Source organism: Lissotriton helveticus, chromosome 12 (genome assembly GCF_964261635.1).
Source record: "Lissotriton helveticus chromosome 12, aLisHel1.1, whole genome shotgun sequence".
NCBI classification, from domain to species: Eukaryota; Metazoa; Chordata; class Amphibia; order Caudata; family Salamandridae; genus Lissotriton; species Lissotriton helveticus.
In genome coordinates, this window is record NC_136073.1 from 220,625,469 (window position 1) to 220,645,859 (window position 20,391).

Sequence of the window (20,391 nt, forward strand, 5' to 3'; positions counted from 1 at the left end):
TTTGGGTTCCAGAGTTGTGAGATACTCATCGAAAAGCGATTCAATCCCTTGTCAGGGGTAGTAAGCGCTATATAAATACAATTACAATCTATTTCCCCGATCAATAGTATTCCACCATAGATTATTTATTAATACATTTAGCCAGGTAAAGTGGAAAAACTAGTAATAAGCATCCTCAACTCCCAACCAGGAGAAACACTGCGGAGAAGTTAAATAAAATCCTTCAGTCCCCTTCATCCACCACAGGCACTCCCCTATACCAATAAGGTTAGACTCTAGGCGATAGCATGATCTATATCCCAACTGGCTTTCATTAAGGGGCAAGTTAGTAACAATACATGGTTGCAGCAGCTGATTCACATTTTCATTTACTAATTTTATCTGTAAGTGTGAGATTTGGAAAATGTCTATAGTTGTCCATCAGCAAACCATGCTGACTTTTTTTTTTAAACAAACTTTATTGAGTATTACAACATGACGCCCATGTGTCTCATCCAGGATGTTATGATGTTGACATTTAGTTTTTTTCAATTGTACACGTCATTTCGCAGTACAAACTAAGCAGTACATTTCCTATGTCCTTACAACCTAATGTAGTCAGTACGAGTATAATACGATTGGTGCATAGTAATCAGGCTGCCGTAATACCTCTAAGTATAAATATATTACACAATTTTAAAGTAATTCCAATAACTTAAACCCTTTCTCTCTCTCTCCCGACTCTCCCTCCTGGCCTGCTCTGTCCTGGATAACGTATGACCTATTACATTTGTACGTCTCTAATGTCTATTGATTATTATTGACGTGCCCCTGGAGAGCTAATAGTATCGTTAGGACGCCCGCTGCTCTGTACCTTCATGTACTGCTGGGTAAGTCATGAAGAGGGAGTGATATGTGTAGGTAGGAGGTCACTCTGTCTAAAGTCCTCGAGCATGATGTCCCAGTCCATGGAAATGGGGTGTTTACGTAGTCCTCTTGCCTCCTCCCACCTAATCACTGCGCTTTCGGCACCACCCCATCTAAGCATGTCGTCCTGCCACACGGATACTGGGGGACGCATCTGGGCGATTTCCATCTCATGGTGATCGCCCTGATAGCTAGTATAAGGGCAAGGTCTAGGAAGCGTAGTTGGGCCATAAGGGCGCTAGTGCGCTCGCGGAGAACCCGCAGACACTCCAAAGCATTGTCTTGAAATGTAAGAAGCGTGATCTCTCCAAGTGCAGCCCGAAACTTTCCCCAGTAATCATTAAGATGAGGGCAGGCCCATAGCATGTGGATAAAGCCTCCTCGTCTGTTTTGCATCGTGGGCAGCAGTGTTGGGCCTCCAGAAACATGTGCTGGATCCTTTTTGAGGTTAAGTAGGACCAATGGTATCATGGATTGTATAAATTTGAGTTTGGCGTTGCGAGAAACTCGCTTGGGTTGTTCTAAGATGCTCGCCCAGGCTTTGTCAGTGATGTTTAATTCCGTGGTTTCCGCCCATTTAGTGCGAAGGTCAGTGAGTGTGGTGGAGGCTTGCGCCCCAATGCCAGTGTAGAACAATTTAACTAGATGGCTGCCTCCCCCCTTGTAATAAAGGATGCATACCAGTTTGTGTTGTGGGGGTTCCGCACACTGGGGCGCCCATGTCACCCTAATGTAATGAGCTATCGTTGCATGAAGTAAATACAGGCGGTCTGGTGCGCCAGTACTCTGCACCAAAGTGTTGTGGTTTATTAGGGTGCCATTGCTGAAAAATGATCCAACCTCTTCCACTCCGGCCTACGCCAATCATGTAGACGGGTATTCGTGAGTCTGCTCCCGGGGGTTGGGAGTCCTATGAGGGGTATATTGCTCGCATATGGAATCGCGCTTGCGGTATAGCGTAAGGCCTTTCTCCAGCACTGAAGTGCAGTTCTGCGTAGTGGGGCCCTGTCTGGAGGAATTGTTGTTTTGGGAAGTAGTAAACTGTGCAGGGCTCCTCGGTCTAGGTTGCGGGTTTCGTAGTCTATTTCCTGCAGGTTTCTGCCTGCTGTCCAGAGTGAAAGCCACTGGAGCTGGCTTGCATATTAATACGCTCGGAAGTCAGGGACCCCCAGTCCGCCCTTATGTGGCTCTAATTGCAGTTTCTTGAGGCTAATCCTACGTCGACCCTTCCCCCAGATGAACTCCAAACCATGCTGACTTGACGAGGTCATGTTTTTATCCACTGAAGTACCTATAATCCCTAAAGGAGGTGCTGATTAGCGTAGCGAGTGTTTCACAACATTTCATCAACAGGGAAATTGACTGTTTCTACTGCAGTGACTAGTGCATTTAAATTTGTAGAGGGTGAGTTGTTAATGCTTAGGATTCTCCCAGATGTTCAACTTAATACTGTTTACACAAATGTAAGCCTACCTTTGCTTTTCAATGAAATTCTGAACATTGCTCAAATGATGATCAAGGATAGAGCATCCTGATTGACAGTGTTTGATCTGAATCTTACTCCAGAACAAAGGTTCAGTGGTATGTACTGTGACAGGGAAAAGAGAAGTGACAGGCAGGATACTGGTACCTATGCCAATATGGTTAGGCTAAATGTATGGGGAAGACACACCAATCAACACCAAATCTATTGTGTTTAATGTGGCTACAGGGACATGTAGGATTCTTGTGGTGGGCATGCATAAAGCAGCTCTACATAAGGTGACCTAGCCTCTCAACTGAGAAACTGTCTCTTGCTAGCAGTGTGAGCTTTTGTAAATTGATTTAGCTGCTGTTGGCTTCAATATCGCTTCTCCACACAACTTTGTTTTCTGCTTCTTCTGCTGGAAGCCTGGGTGTTTGTTACTCGATGAAGCTGATGCAGGCTACAGTATCCCTTCTCTATGTCCCACATGGTCTGCACTTGGACAAACACCCAAGTACTCATTCGTCCAAGATGTAACACAGAAACAAACTGATGCAAAGTGACAGAACTGTGCTTGAAAGCCCTTTATGACAAATTTGTTCATTCAACCTACCCCAGCAACAGGATTAATTCAAATATCTAAATTATAAGTGTAAGATTATGAAGTGAAGTAAGGAATTTGGGAACTATTTCACTTTGACACGCAAGCGATGGGCTTCATAGTCAAAGGAGGCTTCCTTTAATGAGTAGAAAACTCATTAAAGGGGAACAGGAAGGAGGTTAAGAAAGAAGAGACTACAACATACTTGAGAATATGCACGAGAGTTTAAATTAATTCTTCTAGAGCAATTTTTGGGTTGCTGATAGCGACCTACCAGTGTTTTTCTTTCTGCAATTCATCAAAATCCATTTTTCCTTGTTTTTCTGTCTGTTTATCTCACTCTTGCAGGTTCCTGCTTTCTCCTTTATGACTTTTTTCCATCTTTCTCTTCCTCGGTCTTTCCGCTTTGTTTGTTTTTTCCTCTCTTGCTCTCATAAATGTCTGATTCCGAAAATTTGGTGCTAGTCCCCATTAATGAGTGCTGTTTGCACCCGCCGGCACAAGTTGACTGTAGCTATCCATTTCAATGTTGCTAAAGTGTCGGAGCACATTTCTAGCAGAAAAAATTGTTTTATAGAAAACAGTTCCCCCAAGAATATTCTGGGTAGATAAACCAGTCAGGGCCACCAGGACATCCTCCTGGACTCTCTAAACCATTTTAAAAAGTGTACAGTGCTTCTATATTACTTTGCGCCTCTGTATGCTAAACTCAAAGCAAGTTACTTGCAGAATCTGGAAAGAGTTTTAGACAAACCACTTCACGTGGGTGCATTTTTGGTCTCCCTCTACACCAAAACAGACATGTGTAGACTAATTTCCACCAAGTAATGTAAGGGAAACATGGGCATGAGATTTGCTGCAGAAGGATGCTTCTCCTTTGGCCGAGTAGGACTCTCCCTTCTGGTTATTGTCTCTTGACAGTTGATATTCCTGCCCGGGGATTGTGAACCTTCTAAAATCACTTGGGCAGTTTTGCAAAAGAAGTAGTCTAACTTCCTAAAAACATTCTTAACAACATACTTTTCGGATTATGGGCTCACAATATAGTATTGCTTGGCTTGGCCTTATACATCTTTATTAAAGTTGATTTATATGCTCTATAGATTCATCTTTGCAGATAACAGGGGATAAAGAAATATCACCATCTCTATTGGATACTGGGTACCAGTGTGCCCTGGATGGCTATAGCACATTTCTTGTATGGGTATTACAACAATGCACAGTAAATGAGAAGTTCAAGAGCAGTATGTGGTACATGCACAAAGTGATGCACAGGCCCTTTTTAGGTCTCGCACCTGGTGATGCAGCGTGAAGCGCTGTCACCAGCGAGACTTATTGTTATCGACTTGCCTCTCATGCGGGTACAGACCGGGGCACACGCAGTGCTTTGGCGATTGGGGTCTGTGGACGCGCTTGGGAAGATGCGGCGCGCACACACACGACCCCAGCCGCGCACACACGCGCCAGCCCCCACCAGCCGCCCCCACACGCACCAGCCGCGCACACATGCACCAGCCGCCCCCGGTCGCGCACACACGCACCAGCCGCCGCTAGCCGCGCAAACACCCACCAGCCGCCCACACATGCACCAGCCGCCCACACACGCACCAGCCGCCCACACACGCACCAGCCGCCCCGAGCCAGTGCACAAGCCCTCACGGCGTAACCAAGTCCCACTCACCGGGTGTCATCTCCTCTGCCTCCATTGACGTGGCACACGCGGGGCTTCCCTCACTGATGGGAGCCCCGCACTTGCATCCACAGCCTCAGTCGCCACTTTTCTGCCGCCACCGCGGGGCTCCCCCTCAGGCATGGGAGCCCTGCGTCACCACTTTCATCTCGGCGTGTCACTTTGTGGGCACGGGCTTCCCGCGGAAGTCCCACCCCACAACAAGCATGACGCTGCCGGACTTCCGGATTTCGCACCAGATTGGGCCGGCGGCTTGCCAGGAACTCAAGCGATTTCTAGGTACTTGTTTGACTTTCAGTGCCACTTGTTCTTTTTAATGTTGACCTCTGAATGCACAGTTCTCAGTATACAGTCTCATTTAAAAGTCTGTCAGTTGCTTCAGTTAAGTATTGCGTGTTCCAAAAATAGAATGTTTACGTTAGTATGAGTGCCGCAAATTGAGTATTGATTGACTGTAGGGCAGGACTGCCTGTTCTGTCACATCGGCGCCGTGACCCCGCAGAGTTTATGGAGTGCTGATATTCAGCGGGCACGATGGGTAGAACTACCTGTCTGTCGCCCCACCTTGTTGCACAGTCCGTGCCCCGGGTCCGAAGTGCCTTAGACGGCGTAGTAATTACCGGTATTTAACCACTTACGTATACTGTTCGTACACAATGTACATTCCGGTTACTTTGCATTCCAGTACACTTTTACATGAGTGAAAGAGGACCCCTGATAACTGAAGTCCGCAAACCCTTCTATTTGGTACACTAGTGCTGCACAAAGACAAATGGTATCCTCAGGATCGCTTCCAAAATTAAAATTACAACGAACGGATTTAATTTTGTTTCTGTGTGGAGTTGCTTATATTAAGTTGTGTCACACTTCACAATTTTTAGTGTAATAAATCTGAAGTATTGTTCCACCTCCCTGATCTGTTCAAAGTTAGAACATCTTTCGGGAATTCCATTCCTGTCATCACCTGCGCTAGACACTGGAGACTCGAGGGAATAGTAGAGGCGCAGTAAGGTCTCATCGTGTCTGTCATTGTGCACTCTGCACAGCAGAGCGTGCTTGTGCACATCTCGGGAACATCATACTTTCCAGTAAACGAGGGTCTTTTTGTTTGTCATTTATGATGCAAAACTTAAGCCATCTGCAGCCGGACTAGTGATCCCTTCTTTAAGTTTAATTTTGCAGAAACAAATATTTGTGTTATAATGTGGTGCTCTCAGTACAGTGTGAGGTTGGGTGTGCTGCTGTGCAAGGTTCATATCGAATTTAAGTGTGGTAGATGGCAGGCCGGGGGCAAGGTGTAGATCTGTTAATTTCAAATGGAAACGGCAGCATCTTGGTTGTGTATTCATTTCACCTTCAGTAATTGCTTTGCAATTGAGCAACAAAATAAAAATATCATAGGACAATAATTTTAGTATTTTGAAAAAAAAGGGAGTTCCTTAGGGTGTTGCACACATATAAGGCAGATTGCCTAGAAACAACTGGTTTTTATAATTTTGTTACCCACAAAGAAACCAGGAATGCTCGTTTCCAATCATAATCTATGCAACTATCCCAAGCAGGTGTTGGTAAGAAGAATTATTTATCACCGGCACTAACACTGAAATTAATGAGCTCCAATCTGCTTCAATTTCTGTCCCGGACACTGTTCTCACGCTGCCTTTACTTGTCATATGCTGGCTCTTTCCTGCTACAGGGGTAGATGGAGGTGTATTCCCTCTACCGCTTTAGTTCATACTCTCCACAGTGTTTGAGGGTATATCAACTTGTTGCATCGCACAAGACCCATCTAGTCTCATTTTCTTCCCTTTTATACACTTTTTTAAAATTTATATTCTGTATTGTATATTCTTAGAGAGGATGGAGGTCCCCCTACCCCCCACAGGTTTGTCTGTAGTCCCATGTATTTTAGGACTTTGCTGTATTACTTCTGTAGGGCTGCACGGTATAAGGAAATTACCCAATCTGGCTCACAATCTATAATCCGTCCCCTCACAAGAGCTTGCTGGTCATCTCTACAGACACCCAGGTCATGCCAGTTCTGGAAGCCCTGCATGTCACAGCAAAACACATCATGCTCTTGCAACTGCCATTTTCCCCATAGTATAGTAACTGTTTGTGAAGCTGGTGCCCACCGGCGCCTGCCTGCTACTGCCAAATACCTGTGTAGTTATCTCCTCCAGGCTGGGTCGTCCACGTGGTCTCTATGCACCGTTGGTTGCTGCCACTTTTTTCCCTTTTCAACCCCTCCCCAACCCTTCTCAATCTAAACGAGCATTTGCAATTTGCCTTTTATTTTTGTTTTTGGGTAAATGCAAGACCTATTGCATTACAAATGCTTTTTTGAGAATTCCATGGGTTGGTTTGTTCTTCGTCTTGACCTACTGGGTCAGATGTTGATCTTAAGTGTCTTTAATGCAATAGGTCTCGCATTTGTGAGAGTTTGATCATTTTGGCATTGTAAATGATAATGCCATTTATTTATGTGTTTGTTTTTTTAAAACAGATAAAAAAAGGCATAGTCATGAACAATGCCAATAGCTTAAACCTTTGCAAATGCGAGACCTATTGCATTGCAAATGCGTGTTCATAATGCATCTTTCTTGTGCACAGCAGCCATAAGAACATCTAGGGGAATAGTGGCCATGTGTAGATGACTTGACGATTTCCCTGTCCACAGAAGAGACGGGTGTCTGAGTGAGTGAGAATTTAATCAGAGATGTGGGAGAGGCCGAAATGAATGAAAGCCCTGCCACAGCAGGACCCCAAGGCATGAAATACCCTGGTAGATGGACTATTGGAAACAGAGAGTTATCTCTGTCCAGCAACACCCATTGCTTTTTCTGGCATTTAACCATGAACAGAAATAAAATGTATCGGCTTGGAAAACAGAAGGGTGGCAGAGTGAAAACTGCCAAGCACTGGAAGATAGGACTGGAAGCGGCACAGCGAGATTAGAAAGCTTTTTCTAAATGTATCCCTCTATCACTAGTTTTAACCCCTTATGAAGCAAGAACATTTACACCAGGGTAAATTCTAAGTAAAAGGTGGGTAAAATATAATTTCAAAATCGAGGACACTCAATATGGCCCAATGGAATATTTTCATATGTGAATCAGGCACTCGACAACATCGCTATGTTTTAGTGCGAATGCTGTATTGCTCGTCTGACGCTTGGCTCCCATCTACGGTTCAACAGGCTGGTCACATTCATACTGAGCATCTGTTCTTTGGCAGAGGTGTACTCTTTTAATTACTAGTTAGCATCCCTGCATAGAGCGATCTCCCACCACACAGGCTATGCTTCCTTGCTGTGCACATGACTCAGTTCCTACAGGGGCAACGGAAAGAAGTGATGAATAATTCCTCCGGTCTCAAAATTGATATGAGCAGCTTCACCCTGTGGGACTTGCTACGAAAGAACACTGAATGCCGGATACGCTTGAGAATGTTCCTAAAGTAAGCCTGGGGCTGGTATAGGTTTGTGATGACAATATTGTAAAAGGAAATGAAATCCATGCTGTGGTGTAAAGCCCTGTGACAGAAAGAAGATTGCCATTCTAGCATGTCCTAACAAAGGAACAAATCTCACGTGCTGTCATTCTCTCCGGCGCGATCACATGTTTACATACGCATGAACACGGAGAAATGAAAAATTAGTTGAAGTCACATCATGGCTAATGCTGCACTGCAGTTCATGCACACCCTATTGTCACCTCTGTGGTGCTGGGTTTGCATCACAACAGAATTTGTTTTTAAAGTCGAAAACAACCTACTGAGTTCTATTCCTTGAACATTTTAAAAAATGGGGCGAGGCCAGGTAGCAGGAAGAGATCAAATAGTTTTCCAATTAGTGGGGAATAAAAGAATATTCATAAGTACCAATTTGGGGTTCCCAAAGCCTAACCCCCAATACCTTCGCCATCTTTTCCATCATTTTTCAGCAGGAACATGTCTGTATGGAGCGTGCCTTTATCAACGTCCTTCTTCACTTTCTGAGGAGGAAGAAAACATATTGAAATGATCAACGATACCGTAACCTTAACAGGGAAATAAATATCTGGAAACAATCAGATAATACACTAGCTCAACATAGGTTTGTCATGATTCTTTAAATTGCCCCCACCCAACGTCCCAATAAAGGAATCTGCAAACTGCTAATCCCAAAGCAGAGGGCTAGACTTCCACTTTTGAGAGCCCTATCCCAAATGCGGCGTTAGTTCGCCTCACTGAACCCCTCAATTATTGATGATTTATTTGATTAACACAAACACGGACCTGTCTACCCCCAGACACGGTATTTACACCACACCATCGAAGTCAGATTAAATGACTCAAAATTAAAACATTTTAAAACAAAGGAGCAGTAAGCTTGGTCGATACATGTTTTTAAAAATATACATATTTTTTCAAAGAGTAAAACAATGTCCTCCTTTTAATATGCTCATGTTTCTGCATCTATAAGAGACGACTTGCAATTGCATCCTTTGGTATGTGTGTTTGACTCCCCCCCGCAGCTTTCAGAGATGCTGATCACAGTTTTGCAAACCTGCATGGCAACACTTGGAGATGGAGATGAAAGGTTTCTCCCCTGTCTTTTTCAGCAGTCCTGTCCTCATTTCCTCCCAATACAGGATGACTTCTCTGTTCCCACCCTCAACCTAGTGCAGCTACGACCAGCAAAAACAATCTGAAATGGCCAGCGCACCATTATAACTTGCCATCCGTAGTGGGTGCGTATGGCAGCATTGGACACAGGACCGAAACATTACCTGTGTCATTTCTTACTCGGAAGGTCCACTCACCGGGCAATCTGAAGTCCGCCCCCTACAGGAGCGGAATGGCAATAGAGTCTCCTCCATGGAAAACGAGGGTGCTCTGTTTCAGAGACATTCTTTACCGAGAGGCTTAGGAATCTGAATGTCAGTACATCACTAGACATTTTCAGGGTTCCACCTAACAATGCAAAACAGGAGTCTCCTAACGGCGGTTTGTGTGCAAGGGAGCATTACAGAGAGCCTTTGTATTACAGCCCCTTATTGGGGCTAGTAATTATGCAGTTCAGTGTAACAAGTGTCAACTGCCACCATGTGATCCATATGAGTAGGCATGAAAGATATGTATTTGGTGGCTGACAGGCTTCATACACAACTTGTTCATGTGGGATTTCAAATCACTTTCTGAAAGCGAATTTGAAATGGCGCAAGCCTGTATCTGCTTATACAGATAATATTCTCTAACATGGAACCATTCATGACAACTGGAATTTAAGTGCTGTCACATTTTACAACAAGGACTGGCAAAATAAATTGGTCTGGCTTTTTAGGGGTGTGTTTGGTAATAAGTGGACGACTGTGTGTTTCTAAGCCAGCCCCAACAGGCTTTGAAAGAAAATCCCATAACACAGCAACATCATGGGCTCCAACAATATGGAAGCTGGGAATAAATAAAGCTCCTGCCCTGAACAGACTGCCTTAGCAGAGTAAAGCTGTATCCTCAAAGAAAAGTGTTATGAAAAGAAGTCAGAAGATAAAGTTTGCATTCCAAGTGTGAAACTTGAAAAGCATTTTTAGCAAATTACTGCATAGCAGATACTTTTCGAAAAAGACCAGTATTTTCGTTGCATCTATACGAAAGTTAACAACATATTATCTTGTAGGTACAGTAAAACAAATGTGGGTTACAAGGGTGATCAGTAAATAGTAATCTCTATCTACAAAAGGTTAGGGAATCCAAAGAGCAGCCCTTCATAAAGAAAAGAGTCAACAGCCACCAATTAAAGTCTTCCTGTGTCAGCAAGGTAAATACTTCAAAGAGCACATTGTGTCTCTAGCAAAAATGCTACTTGAACCCCATCACCAAATCCTAATGGGAACACAAATAAGACAATGTAACCATCCACAAATTGCTCTAGACTTGAAAAACAGACCATTCAAACAACGGCAAACCATGAAATCAGTTTTTTTGCGAGATGGCGGTTTGTAGCTGAAGCGGTGCAGAGGGCCGGCTCCCCCTGAAATGCACATTAGATAGGCTTGAGCTCTCCGCCGCTATCGGACTCTCGGTTGAAACTATCAGCGGCGCCGACCGTCGCCATAAACAAAGGGTGGTAGGGCGGTGGGGTCGTACAGGAGGTGCCGCGCGGAGGGAGGGAATACAATATATATATATATATATTTTAAGTAACTTTTGGGATTGGACGCATCCAATGTCGTGCCGCCTCTCCTCTTCATACCTGCTGGTCCGAGCAGCCCCTGGACGGGCTCTCTCGACATGTTTCAGCTCCACCATGCCCAGTCGGGTCTATGGGGCTTTCCTCAGGACCAATTAAAAAGTGTGTTTACTTACACAATTTGTGCAGCAACTTAAGATGTGAGATAATTTTCCACTCTATATACAAACTGAGGTCAATAGTACCTTCGTTTTTCAAAGTTCATACCTCGTCAGGGAACATGAGGAAGTCTCTTGTCATACGGCAGTACGGGATTTCCAACTGGTGTTTGCTCTGCCCCCGGAAGTCACGACTTCTGAAACATGTTGACCTGATATTTACCATTGTGTAGAGAATCTAGTAACACAACCCATAACTACACATCAATTATTTTAGCTTTCTAGAATCACCTTTTTTTAATTAATTTTTTTTTTAAGTTGATTTAAAGAATTTTAACCCATAATTTTTTGAGCACGAGATATTATCTCTGGACACTGCTACGAACCCAGTGGGTTCCTCCAGGTGGAGGTTTTTGCATACTAGAAAACAAAAACCCTACGATGATGCACTAACGCAACTTACTATAACGGAGAACCAAGATATACAGCTACGCTACCTACGTGCGTTTATGAGTTTTTTTTATGAGAGTTAACAAACACCATAAGAAACCCTGGCGACATAGCTATAAAGGGTCCATTCCCCCCTCTATTGATTTTAGATGTTTCGGGTACCACACAGTATCAGCCAATCCAGACCAACTAAGATTACTTGATCCCGGTCTCATATATCTACTGAATCAACTATTCACACATCTTTGGACAGTCACCCCCCCCCCCCCACTGAAACACACACACTTTCACACTCCCATACAAATACTCAGTTAACTAATATAGACTTTCACATAGCTAGTAACCAACTGTAGAATCAGTTTATACAACAACTGACAAAGTGATACAGATATTCACACAGTTTAGTCACTATCCACTATATTTAGTGAGACATTATAAATTGGTCAAGTAAACAGTCAATTACACTGCTACTAAATCCTCCATTCAAATATTTATTTATAGATATCCACTCATTCTTCAATGTAAATTGCTATATATATAATGCATATTTAAATAACGAAGCAAACCACATTCACTGGATGATGTCATCAGTGATGTCATTTGAGATGTCATCAGTGATGTCATTTGAGATGTCATGAATGATCTAATATGTGACATCATCAGCAGTGGATTGCGGGTGCGCGAAATATAGTTAGTACAACTAACTATATAGGAGCAATTTCATTGGTTTTGTATGAGTAAAATGTCCAGCTAACTATAGTTTTTTCAGTGAATTTCAAAGGTTTTTTTAAATGCTAATTCCTAACTATATAAGGCCTGAAACTATGGTTTTTTCAGTGAATTTCAAAGGTTTTTTAAATGCTAATTCCTAACTATATAAGGCCTGAAACCTATGGTTTTTTCAGTGAATTTGCAAGGTTATTTAAATGCTAATTCCTAACTATATAAGGCCTGAAGCCTATGGTTTTTTCAGTGAATTTGCAAGGTTTTTTAAATGCTAATTCCTAACTATATAAGGCCTGAATATGGTTTTTTCAGTGAATTTGCAAGGTTTTTTAAATGCTAATTCCTAACTATGGGGCCGATTAGGATGGCGGACGGACCTGCGTCCGTCTCCCACCCCAGAGGTGGAGGGACCGTCCTCAGGGGCAGCGGCGGTCGCTCCGTGCAAATTAGGATGTGACCGACACCCTGGCGGTCACATCCTGTATGTTTAACATTGCGGCGGGTGCTGCTTCAAGCAGCACCCGCCGCACTGTTAAAACTGCATGTTTTACATTTACATGTACAAAGCGTCAGGCACCGCGCGGAAATGTTGTGCACCACCTACCCCCTGACACCCTGGGGGCCCGCAACGGGCCCCCAAACACCAATGTCCACATGCTTTTCCATGGCGGAAAAGCCGCAGCGGTAAAGCATGTGTCCGTGCACATCCTAATTTGGCTGACGGTGTCTTGCAGACACCGTCACCAAATAGCCCTACACACCCCGTGGATCAGCGGCGGACGCCATCCTAATCTGGCGGTGGGTGTTGTCTGTGGCCGCTGCGGTTAATCCGCATCCTCCAGGCCGGCGGTGGCTTCCGCCGGCCCGGGGGATGCGGATTAACCGCCATCCTAATCGGCCCCAAAATAAGGCCTGAAAACTATGGTTTTATTAAGTGAATTTGCAAGGTTTTTTAAATGCTAATTCCTAACTATATAAGGCCTGAAACCTATGGTTTTTTCATTGAATTTCGAAGGTTTTTTAAATGACAATTTTTAAATGTATTAATTGTTATTTTTTTATACTGATTTACTACATTTTTGCAGGCAGGTGTTCAGAGGGCACGCCCCCTTTTTATAACGTTCTGCAGCGCAACCCCTGGCACGTTTGCAGAGGAGGAACTAATTCCCCTTGCATACTGAGGTCCCTGGGGGCAACTAGCCCACCAGGAGCCTCCAGTATAAGCCAGGGAGCTGCATTACAGAGAGGTGTAATGAGGCCACACCCTTTTTTACACCTCTCTGTAACGCAGCCCCCGGGCGTGTTTGCAGAGGGGAAACTAATTCCCCTTGCATACTGCGGGTCCCTGGGGGCCAACCAGCCCACCTGGAACCTGCAGTATGCGCCAGGAGGCTGCATTGCAGAGAGGTGTAATGAGGCCACACCCTTTTTTATACCTCTCTGCAGCGCAACCCCTGGCGTGTTTGCAGAATAGGAACTAATTCCCCTTGCATACTGGGGGTCCCTGGGGGCCAAGTAGCCCACCAGGAGCCTCCAGTATGCGCCAAGGGGCTGCGTTGCTTTGCCCCGGGGCGGCGGTCCCCGGGGCAGTGTGGGGGGGATTGTGGACCCCCCACACTTCTTTATCACTATGCCGCCGCGATTTGGTCACCCCGGGGGGTAATTTTTTTTAAAAACAGACCAGGTTTAAAAAAAAAAAAAAAAATGTGGGCCTTTTTTGTCCTTGTGGGACCACCTGGGCAGGCCTAGGGAGTCAGGGTGTATCTACCCTGCCCCCTTTTTGTGTTCTTCACGTTTGTTTATCTGCTTTCTTGTGCCTCAGTCTATTTACACGCACACATATACACATATATATATATGCATATATATGCATTTATATATATATATGTATGTGTATATATATATATACATACATTTATATACATATATAATGTGCATATCTATATAAATGCATGCATACATATACATATATGCATACATATGCATGTTATTTACATGAAAGTTTGAAAAACACTATTAAAAGCAAAGCTAAAAAGCCACCTCATTACAACCAGAATGGCTTTAATTTAAACGAGGGAGAGATCTATTGCATTTTCAATCCTTGTTTACTATGGTTCCATCAAGAAGGCATTCAGATGTGTCACACATTTGCCATAAATTCTGAATGTTAGCACTCTAGTTGCTCATTATATCACTGTAGTAAAGCTACTGCTCACCAGGGAAGTCTGCAGCTGGTATTCAAAGTGCATGTTTCAGTCTGCATGTTAGAATTTTTTTAATGAAATTGAAGAGGATTTGAGAAGTCACTCAAAATGTGCCCTAATTTTTCTTTCTGAAGCACTAATCATACTTTCTATGGCAAAATGAACCCTCTCTATTTGTTCCTTTTTAAATTAAATGTTTTCAGACTTACCACTTCATTCCAATCAATATGGCTTCTGGTGAGCCATACTTTTGTCATAAGTAAGACTGTTAGCACTCTAGTTGTTCTTTAGAACACTCTGGGACATTCTGTCATTGGGCTATACTTGGGCTACATCTGGGTGCTATTTGGTCTACATTTGGGCTCTTTTGTCTCTGGTGGCCATCTTGAGAGACTGCATGTCAGAACTTTTTAATGAAATAGAAGAGGATTTGAGAAGTCACTCAAAATGTGCCCTAATTTTTCTTTCTGAAGCACTAATCATACTTTCTATTGCAAAATGAACCCCCTCATTTTGTTCCTTTTTAAATTAAATGTTTTCAGACTTACCACTTCATTCCAATCAAGATGGCTTCTGGTGTGCCATACTTTTGTCATAAGTAAGACTGTTAGCGCTCTAGTTGTTATTTAGAACACTCTGGGACATTCTGTCATTGGGCTATACTTGGGCTACATCTGGGTGATATTTGGGCTACATTTGGTCTCTTTTGTCTCTGGTGGCCATCTTGGGAGACTGCATGTAAGAATTTTTTAATGAAATACAAGAGGATTTGAGAAGTCACTCAAAATGTGCCCTAATTTTTCTTTCTGCAGCACTAATCATACTTTCTATGGCAAAATATACCCCCTCATTTTGTTCCTTTTTAAATTAAATGTTTTAAGAGTTACCAATTTATTCCAATCAAAATGGCTTCAGGTGTGCAATACCTTTGTAATAAGTAGGACTGTTAGCACTCTAGTTGTTCTTTAGAACACTCTGGGAAGCTGCAGTAGAACACAAAGGAATCAACTGACAGTCTCTGTCCTTGTTGGATGTACATGTTTTACTGAGAATGTCAGACTTTATTCTCACATGACTGAGAAAGATAATGTGAATTTACAGAAAATATGCTTTCAGTTTAGCTTATTGATCATGAGATAATAGTTTTCTTTCAAACATGATTCATGATATCCCAGCAGAAGGCTTTTTCACATGGTAAAATCACCTTAGAACACACCACAATTCCTAAAATAAGTATGGTACCATCAACAAATGATTTATAATGTAACTAAAGTCCTAAAACCTTCTATTAACTGCAATGCTTTTTAATGAGGTGCTATCATGTATATCGGTCCCAAGATGGCTGCCAACACTTCTTGGATGAAGTGCTGACAGCCAATCAGATCTCAAGATGAGATGTGTGGTTAGGCTCCGCCCAGATATATATTTTTTTTAAAGTTAATTTTCATAAAAACCACTGGAGCAATTTTCACCAAATATAGCAAAGGCACTTCTGCGTACCAGTCCCTACAATTTTGCAAAGTTTGGTGTAATTCCATTCAGCGGTTCGGGCTGTAGCCTTGTCAGACCGTCCTCTGGAAATTAACATGGGGAAAACACGTTTTGGGACCCCCCTTTTTTCTCGGACCCCACTTCACGAATCCCCCCGGAAGGAGCGGAGCCGAGCTGGTCAAAATTTTGGAAAATTACGCGCAAATTCCTCCACCGGCGCAAAAGTTATTCCCAATAGAATGTTGCGGATTTCCTATGGTAGCTAGGTCCTAACTATATATACCTACTGGCTATCGCCAGTAGGTAATATATATATACACACACATATATATATATATATATATATCACATATACCACATATAACACTACTACACTACTAAGGTAAGATTGTCGAGCCCTACGGCAGAACGCTGTATATTAATTAACTGGTTAATGGCTGTTAAGAAGAGAGGCTGGATGAAACTTGTGACTATACTACCAAAGTTTTGATTAAACACTGAGGAAATGATATATTGGTTAGGGAAAAGGTCCCAATCAAAAGCAGTGCATCAGTTTAGGTGCGTCTGTCACGGGCCTTCGCTTTCTCATAAGTGACTGTTGGACATCAGTGTAGAACCCTGCAGATAGAATCCAGGCAAGGTGACTAAGCACCACTCTGGTTCTAACTACTCCATATAGACAGCCAGTAGCGCCCAAATCTGACTTAATAGAAAGTCTTTCAGTATCCTCTCCATCCACAATCAAACGCTGTACAATTCGACACAACTTTGCCAGAGAATGCCAGTAGGACATCTGTCACTTTGTCCCATAAGGCGTGTGAGTATCTCAACAGGAGATATCATGCATTTATAGTCCTCTGGGAAAGGCTGGTTGAGGAAAATATTGTTTTTGCAAAAAGCCTCCATTCTCTTTGACTTCCTATCTGGAGGAGTGATAGGGAGAAAAATCTGATTTGTATGGCTTGTAGATGCCTCTACTACTAAATGACTCACTGGAGTAGAGTGCTGTAATAAAAAAATCCAAATCTCCAGGAACTGTTCTGTCTCGTCTCACCACCTGCCTATTAACTGGTTGACAAGATCCTGATTTTAAATAGGTGCCCACTAGTACATCAGTAAGAAGCTCACTGCAGGACAATAAAGATTCTTGTGAAGATTGCACTGCATTTAAAACCTCCATCAGGAGCGTTGTTTTGATCTCCTCTGTGAGTAAAATAAGGTCAAGGGTCTCAGCTGTCCTTCGCATAACTGTCTCCTCAGTAGTCATTGCAAGACTGGGAGAAGAAATGCCAATGCCTGGTGAGGTGTCTAGACCACTGGAATTCTGTAGATCTTCAGAAATATCACCTTGTTCACAAGAATGGTACTCTTCATCAAAAATATACACCTACTGAGAATAATAAGGCTCAGACTGGGCATAAAACCTAAATTTAGGCTGTGGAATGTGTGTCTCAGAATCCGAAAGAACAACTGGATCCTCGACCGGCGTCGTCAACGTCTTTGCACCGATGTTAAAGGCAATACTTCGGTCATGTTAACAACTGTGATGCAATACTTCGCCATCAATGGGCCCATAACTATTGTCGGATCCGGAAACAACGGAACCTGAGCCATACATGGAACTAGCCTCAGAACGAGGTTGAAGGGCAGAGCTGGTGTCTACGACGAATCCCTTGCAATAAACCTGCTGGAGGCCCTCTCAGTTCCAAGAAGTCAGAAGGGGCTACAGTGGGATCTGAGGTGACACTAAGATTCTGCCCACAGCTAATTTAAGCTGTTGGAGCCGTTCTGGTGTTGCTACACTTCTAGAAGGAATTTTCAATGGAATAAGCATCGAAGCAGGCTCTGCGAAGGAGAATGGTGCAAAACGTATGAGTCCTAGGTTTAGTCTGCTTATGATTTTTGCTGCTCCTCTTGGACTTACCTGATTTTGAAGAAGGTGAAGTACAACCTCAAAACAAAACAGCATGAGTACAACCTCAAAACAAAACAGCATCTGTACCCTCAACTTTTATCAGGAACATGACTTAAAGTTGTGACTGAAACCAGGATACCAAAGTTAGACGTTAGGTGGATCTGCACCAAACATCTGTTGGGAAAGTCCTAACCTAAAGGTTTTGGTAACATTATCTGCACACTGTTGAAAAAAAAGGGAAAGTGATATCTGTCGAATGAAGCTGAAGCTCTGGATCCGTGCTGGTTAGTGCCGAAAGGAAATGACGTCAGCATGAGCAGCTAGCGGATATATATAGATTAGCCCCGGCGTCATAGCTGCGTGAGACGGGGAGGCACAAGGTAAAACTAGGCCGCACAACGCCACCTGTCAGCGTTAAAGGGAAATGCTATGCAAAAGTTTCCAGATCCAGACTGATGCCTGGGGATATTTAAAAGGTAAGGAATCTATGCTTAGAACTCTCTATCAGAAATCAAGAAACAGATTCTAATGAATTTGTTGGGTACTTGATGAGCTGAATGAATGTACTTCGGAACCCAGTCTCTTCTGCAAAAATCAAAATGATAATCTTCACTAGCTCATTCAGAAAGATTAGCCATCCTTTATGAAATTCCAGCACAGAGAAAATACATCACTGAAAAAGACATACCTTAGCAAATCTGATGGGTTTTTATTACTGATAGCACACAAATAATGACAGCCTCACATGCTTATATCAGCTTTCTCCTCACACATACACCTAATGTTTTTACACAAACAGACAAGACATCAGGCTGGTGGTGCTAGTGGAGGCTATGCTGGCAGGAGAGGTAATGGTCTTAGCTGTAGCTATCGTAATAGTGGTGGTAACAGTCAAGATGGTAGTGTTACTAGTGCTGAGGAGGCTGTTGTTGGTGCTGTGAATACAGTGGTGATGGTACTGGCGGTGGTAGTGATTGTGTCAGTTATGGTGAGAAAGGTGGCAGTAGTAATGCAGGTGGTGCTAGTAGTGATGACAGTGTCATGTTTAATAACTATGAGTCGGTGGCATCCTGGATGAGACACAACTATCTTCAATTAAACAGCAACAAATCTGAGGTTCTGATGTTTGGTAACCATCACCCGGAATGGACCCACTGATTGTGGCCAGAAACATTGGGGTCATGCCCCTCGCCGGCTGAATCTGCAAGAAATCTTGGTGTCATAGTTGACACCTCTTTATCTTTCAACTACTAGGTTAATAGGACGGTATCCTCCTGCGTTTGCATCATAAGGACACTTAGAAAGATATTTCCATTTCTTTCCCTTGATGCACGGAAACAAGCTACCGCATCACTAACGCTATCCAAGTTGGATTATTGTAATGCCCTCCTTTTGGAATCTAACAGGTCTTTCATCAATAAACTCCAGCTGGTACAGAATGCTACAGCCAAGCTCTGGAATACTCTTCCTTTACCCATATCCGGCCTAGAGTTACACCTTCTTTTTCGTAAGGCTTTGAAGACATGGCTTTTTGCCTTGGAAATTTGTTCTTCCATACTCTGCTCCTCCAGTTAGCTTCAACTGCATTAGCGCCTAGACGCCTTAGGTTATTTGTATGTGCTATATAAATAGTTCATTCATTCATAGTGACAGTAGTAGTATGTGTGATAGTGGAAGGAGTGTTGATAGGGACAATAGTGGCGGTGATAGTGCAAATGGTAGAAATGTGCTAGTGGTGGGAATTCATGTCAATGGTGCTAATGGTGACAATGCTGCTAATAGTTGTGGTGATGGTGGTAGAGGTAACAGTGGTGGTAGTGACTGTGTTGACTAGTAATGGTGGTGAAAATGGGGGCAGAAGTAATGGTGAAAGTGGTGTTAATGTTAGTTTTGGAAGTGATAATGTGGTGGTAACTGACAGTAATGTAGAACTGATAATGTCACTGTGGTAATCGAGGAGGTAATGTTGGAATTGTTACTGGTAATGGTGGTGACAGAAACTGTAGTAAAATGAAGCTTCACCAGTGTTTTGATGGAGTGACAATGGGGATGGAGAGCAGGGTGGAGATATTAGAAATCTGGTGCAGGGCAACCAACTCAAGTGTGATGGGATTGCCTCTGAAAATCTACAATAAATAGAAAACTTTATGACACAATCTGCCAAACCTCATGTGAATGAAAAATAATATCCAGGTTAAGAAATCCTTTGGTCTCTGCTCCTTTCCTGGGGTATCCACAAAGTTTCAGGAGCTAGGACGGGACTTCTCACATTAAAGGAGGCGGAGACAATTATTTAGTACCAAGGGCACATTCTACCGTAAAATCTACTACTGATGGTGACAAAGTTGTGTTTTCCCCTACACAGAGCCCTAAAACCACCAATCACTTCAGGAATTATAGTAGAAAAAGGAAATATGTTTGAGAAAGAAGATTCCAGCAGCAGTGTAGCTTTTAATCTCACAGTGTAAAAATCTCCAGACAACCATAACACAATCAGGTACACCCTCAATGCCCAAATAGAATCTAAATGTCTACTGCAGTGTTTTATGCCATATCCAGCCTTAAACGAAATGGTGGTGTACCTTAAGTACAGTGAAACTTTCTATGGTCAGA

General features: G+C 43.1%; 1 protein-coding gene across 2 annotated transcripts in view; it reads right to left on the reverse strand.

Annotated features, from left to right (window-relative positions):
- KLHDC4 (kelch domain containing 4) overlaps positions 1-20,391 on the reverse strand; it is a 318,635-nt gene that overhangs the window by 65,573 nt on the left and 232,671 nt on the right. For both annotated transcript variants that reach the window (XM_078671222.1, XM_078671221.1), the window contains exon 8: positions 8,579-8,657. In XM_078671222.1, coding sequence (XP_078527348.1) covers positions 8,579-8,657 — 79 coding nt within the window. The remainder of the gene's footprint in view (positions 1-8,578; positions 8,658-20,391) is intronic.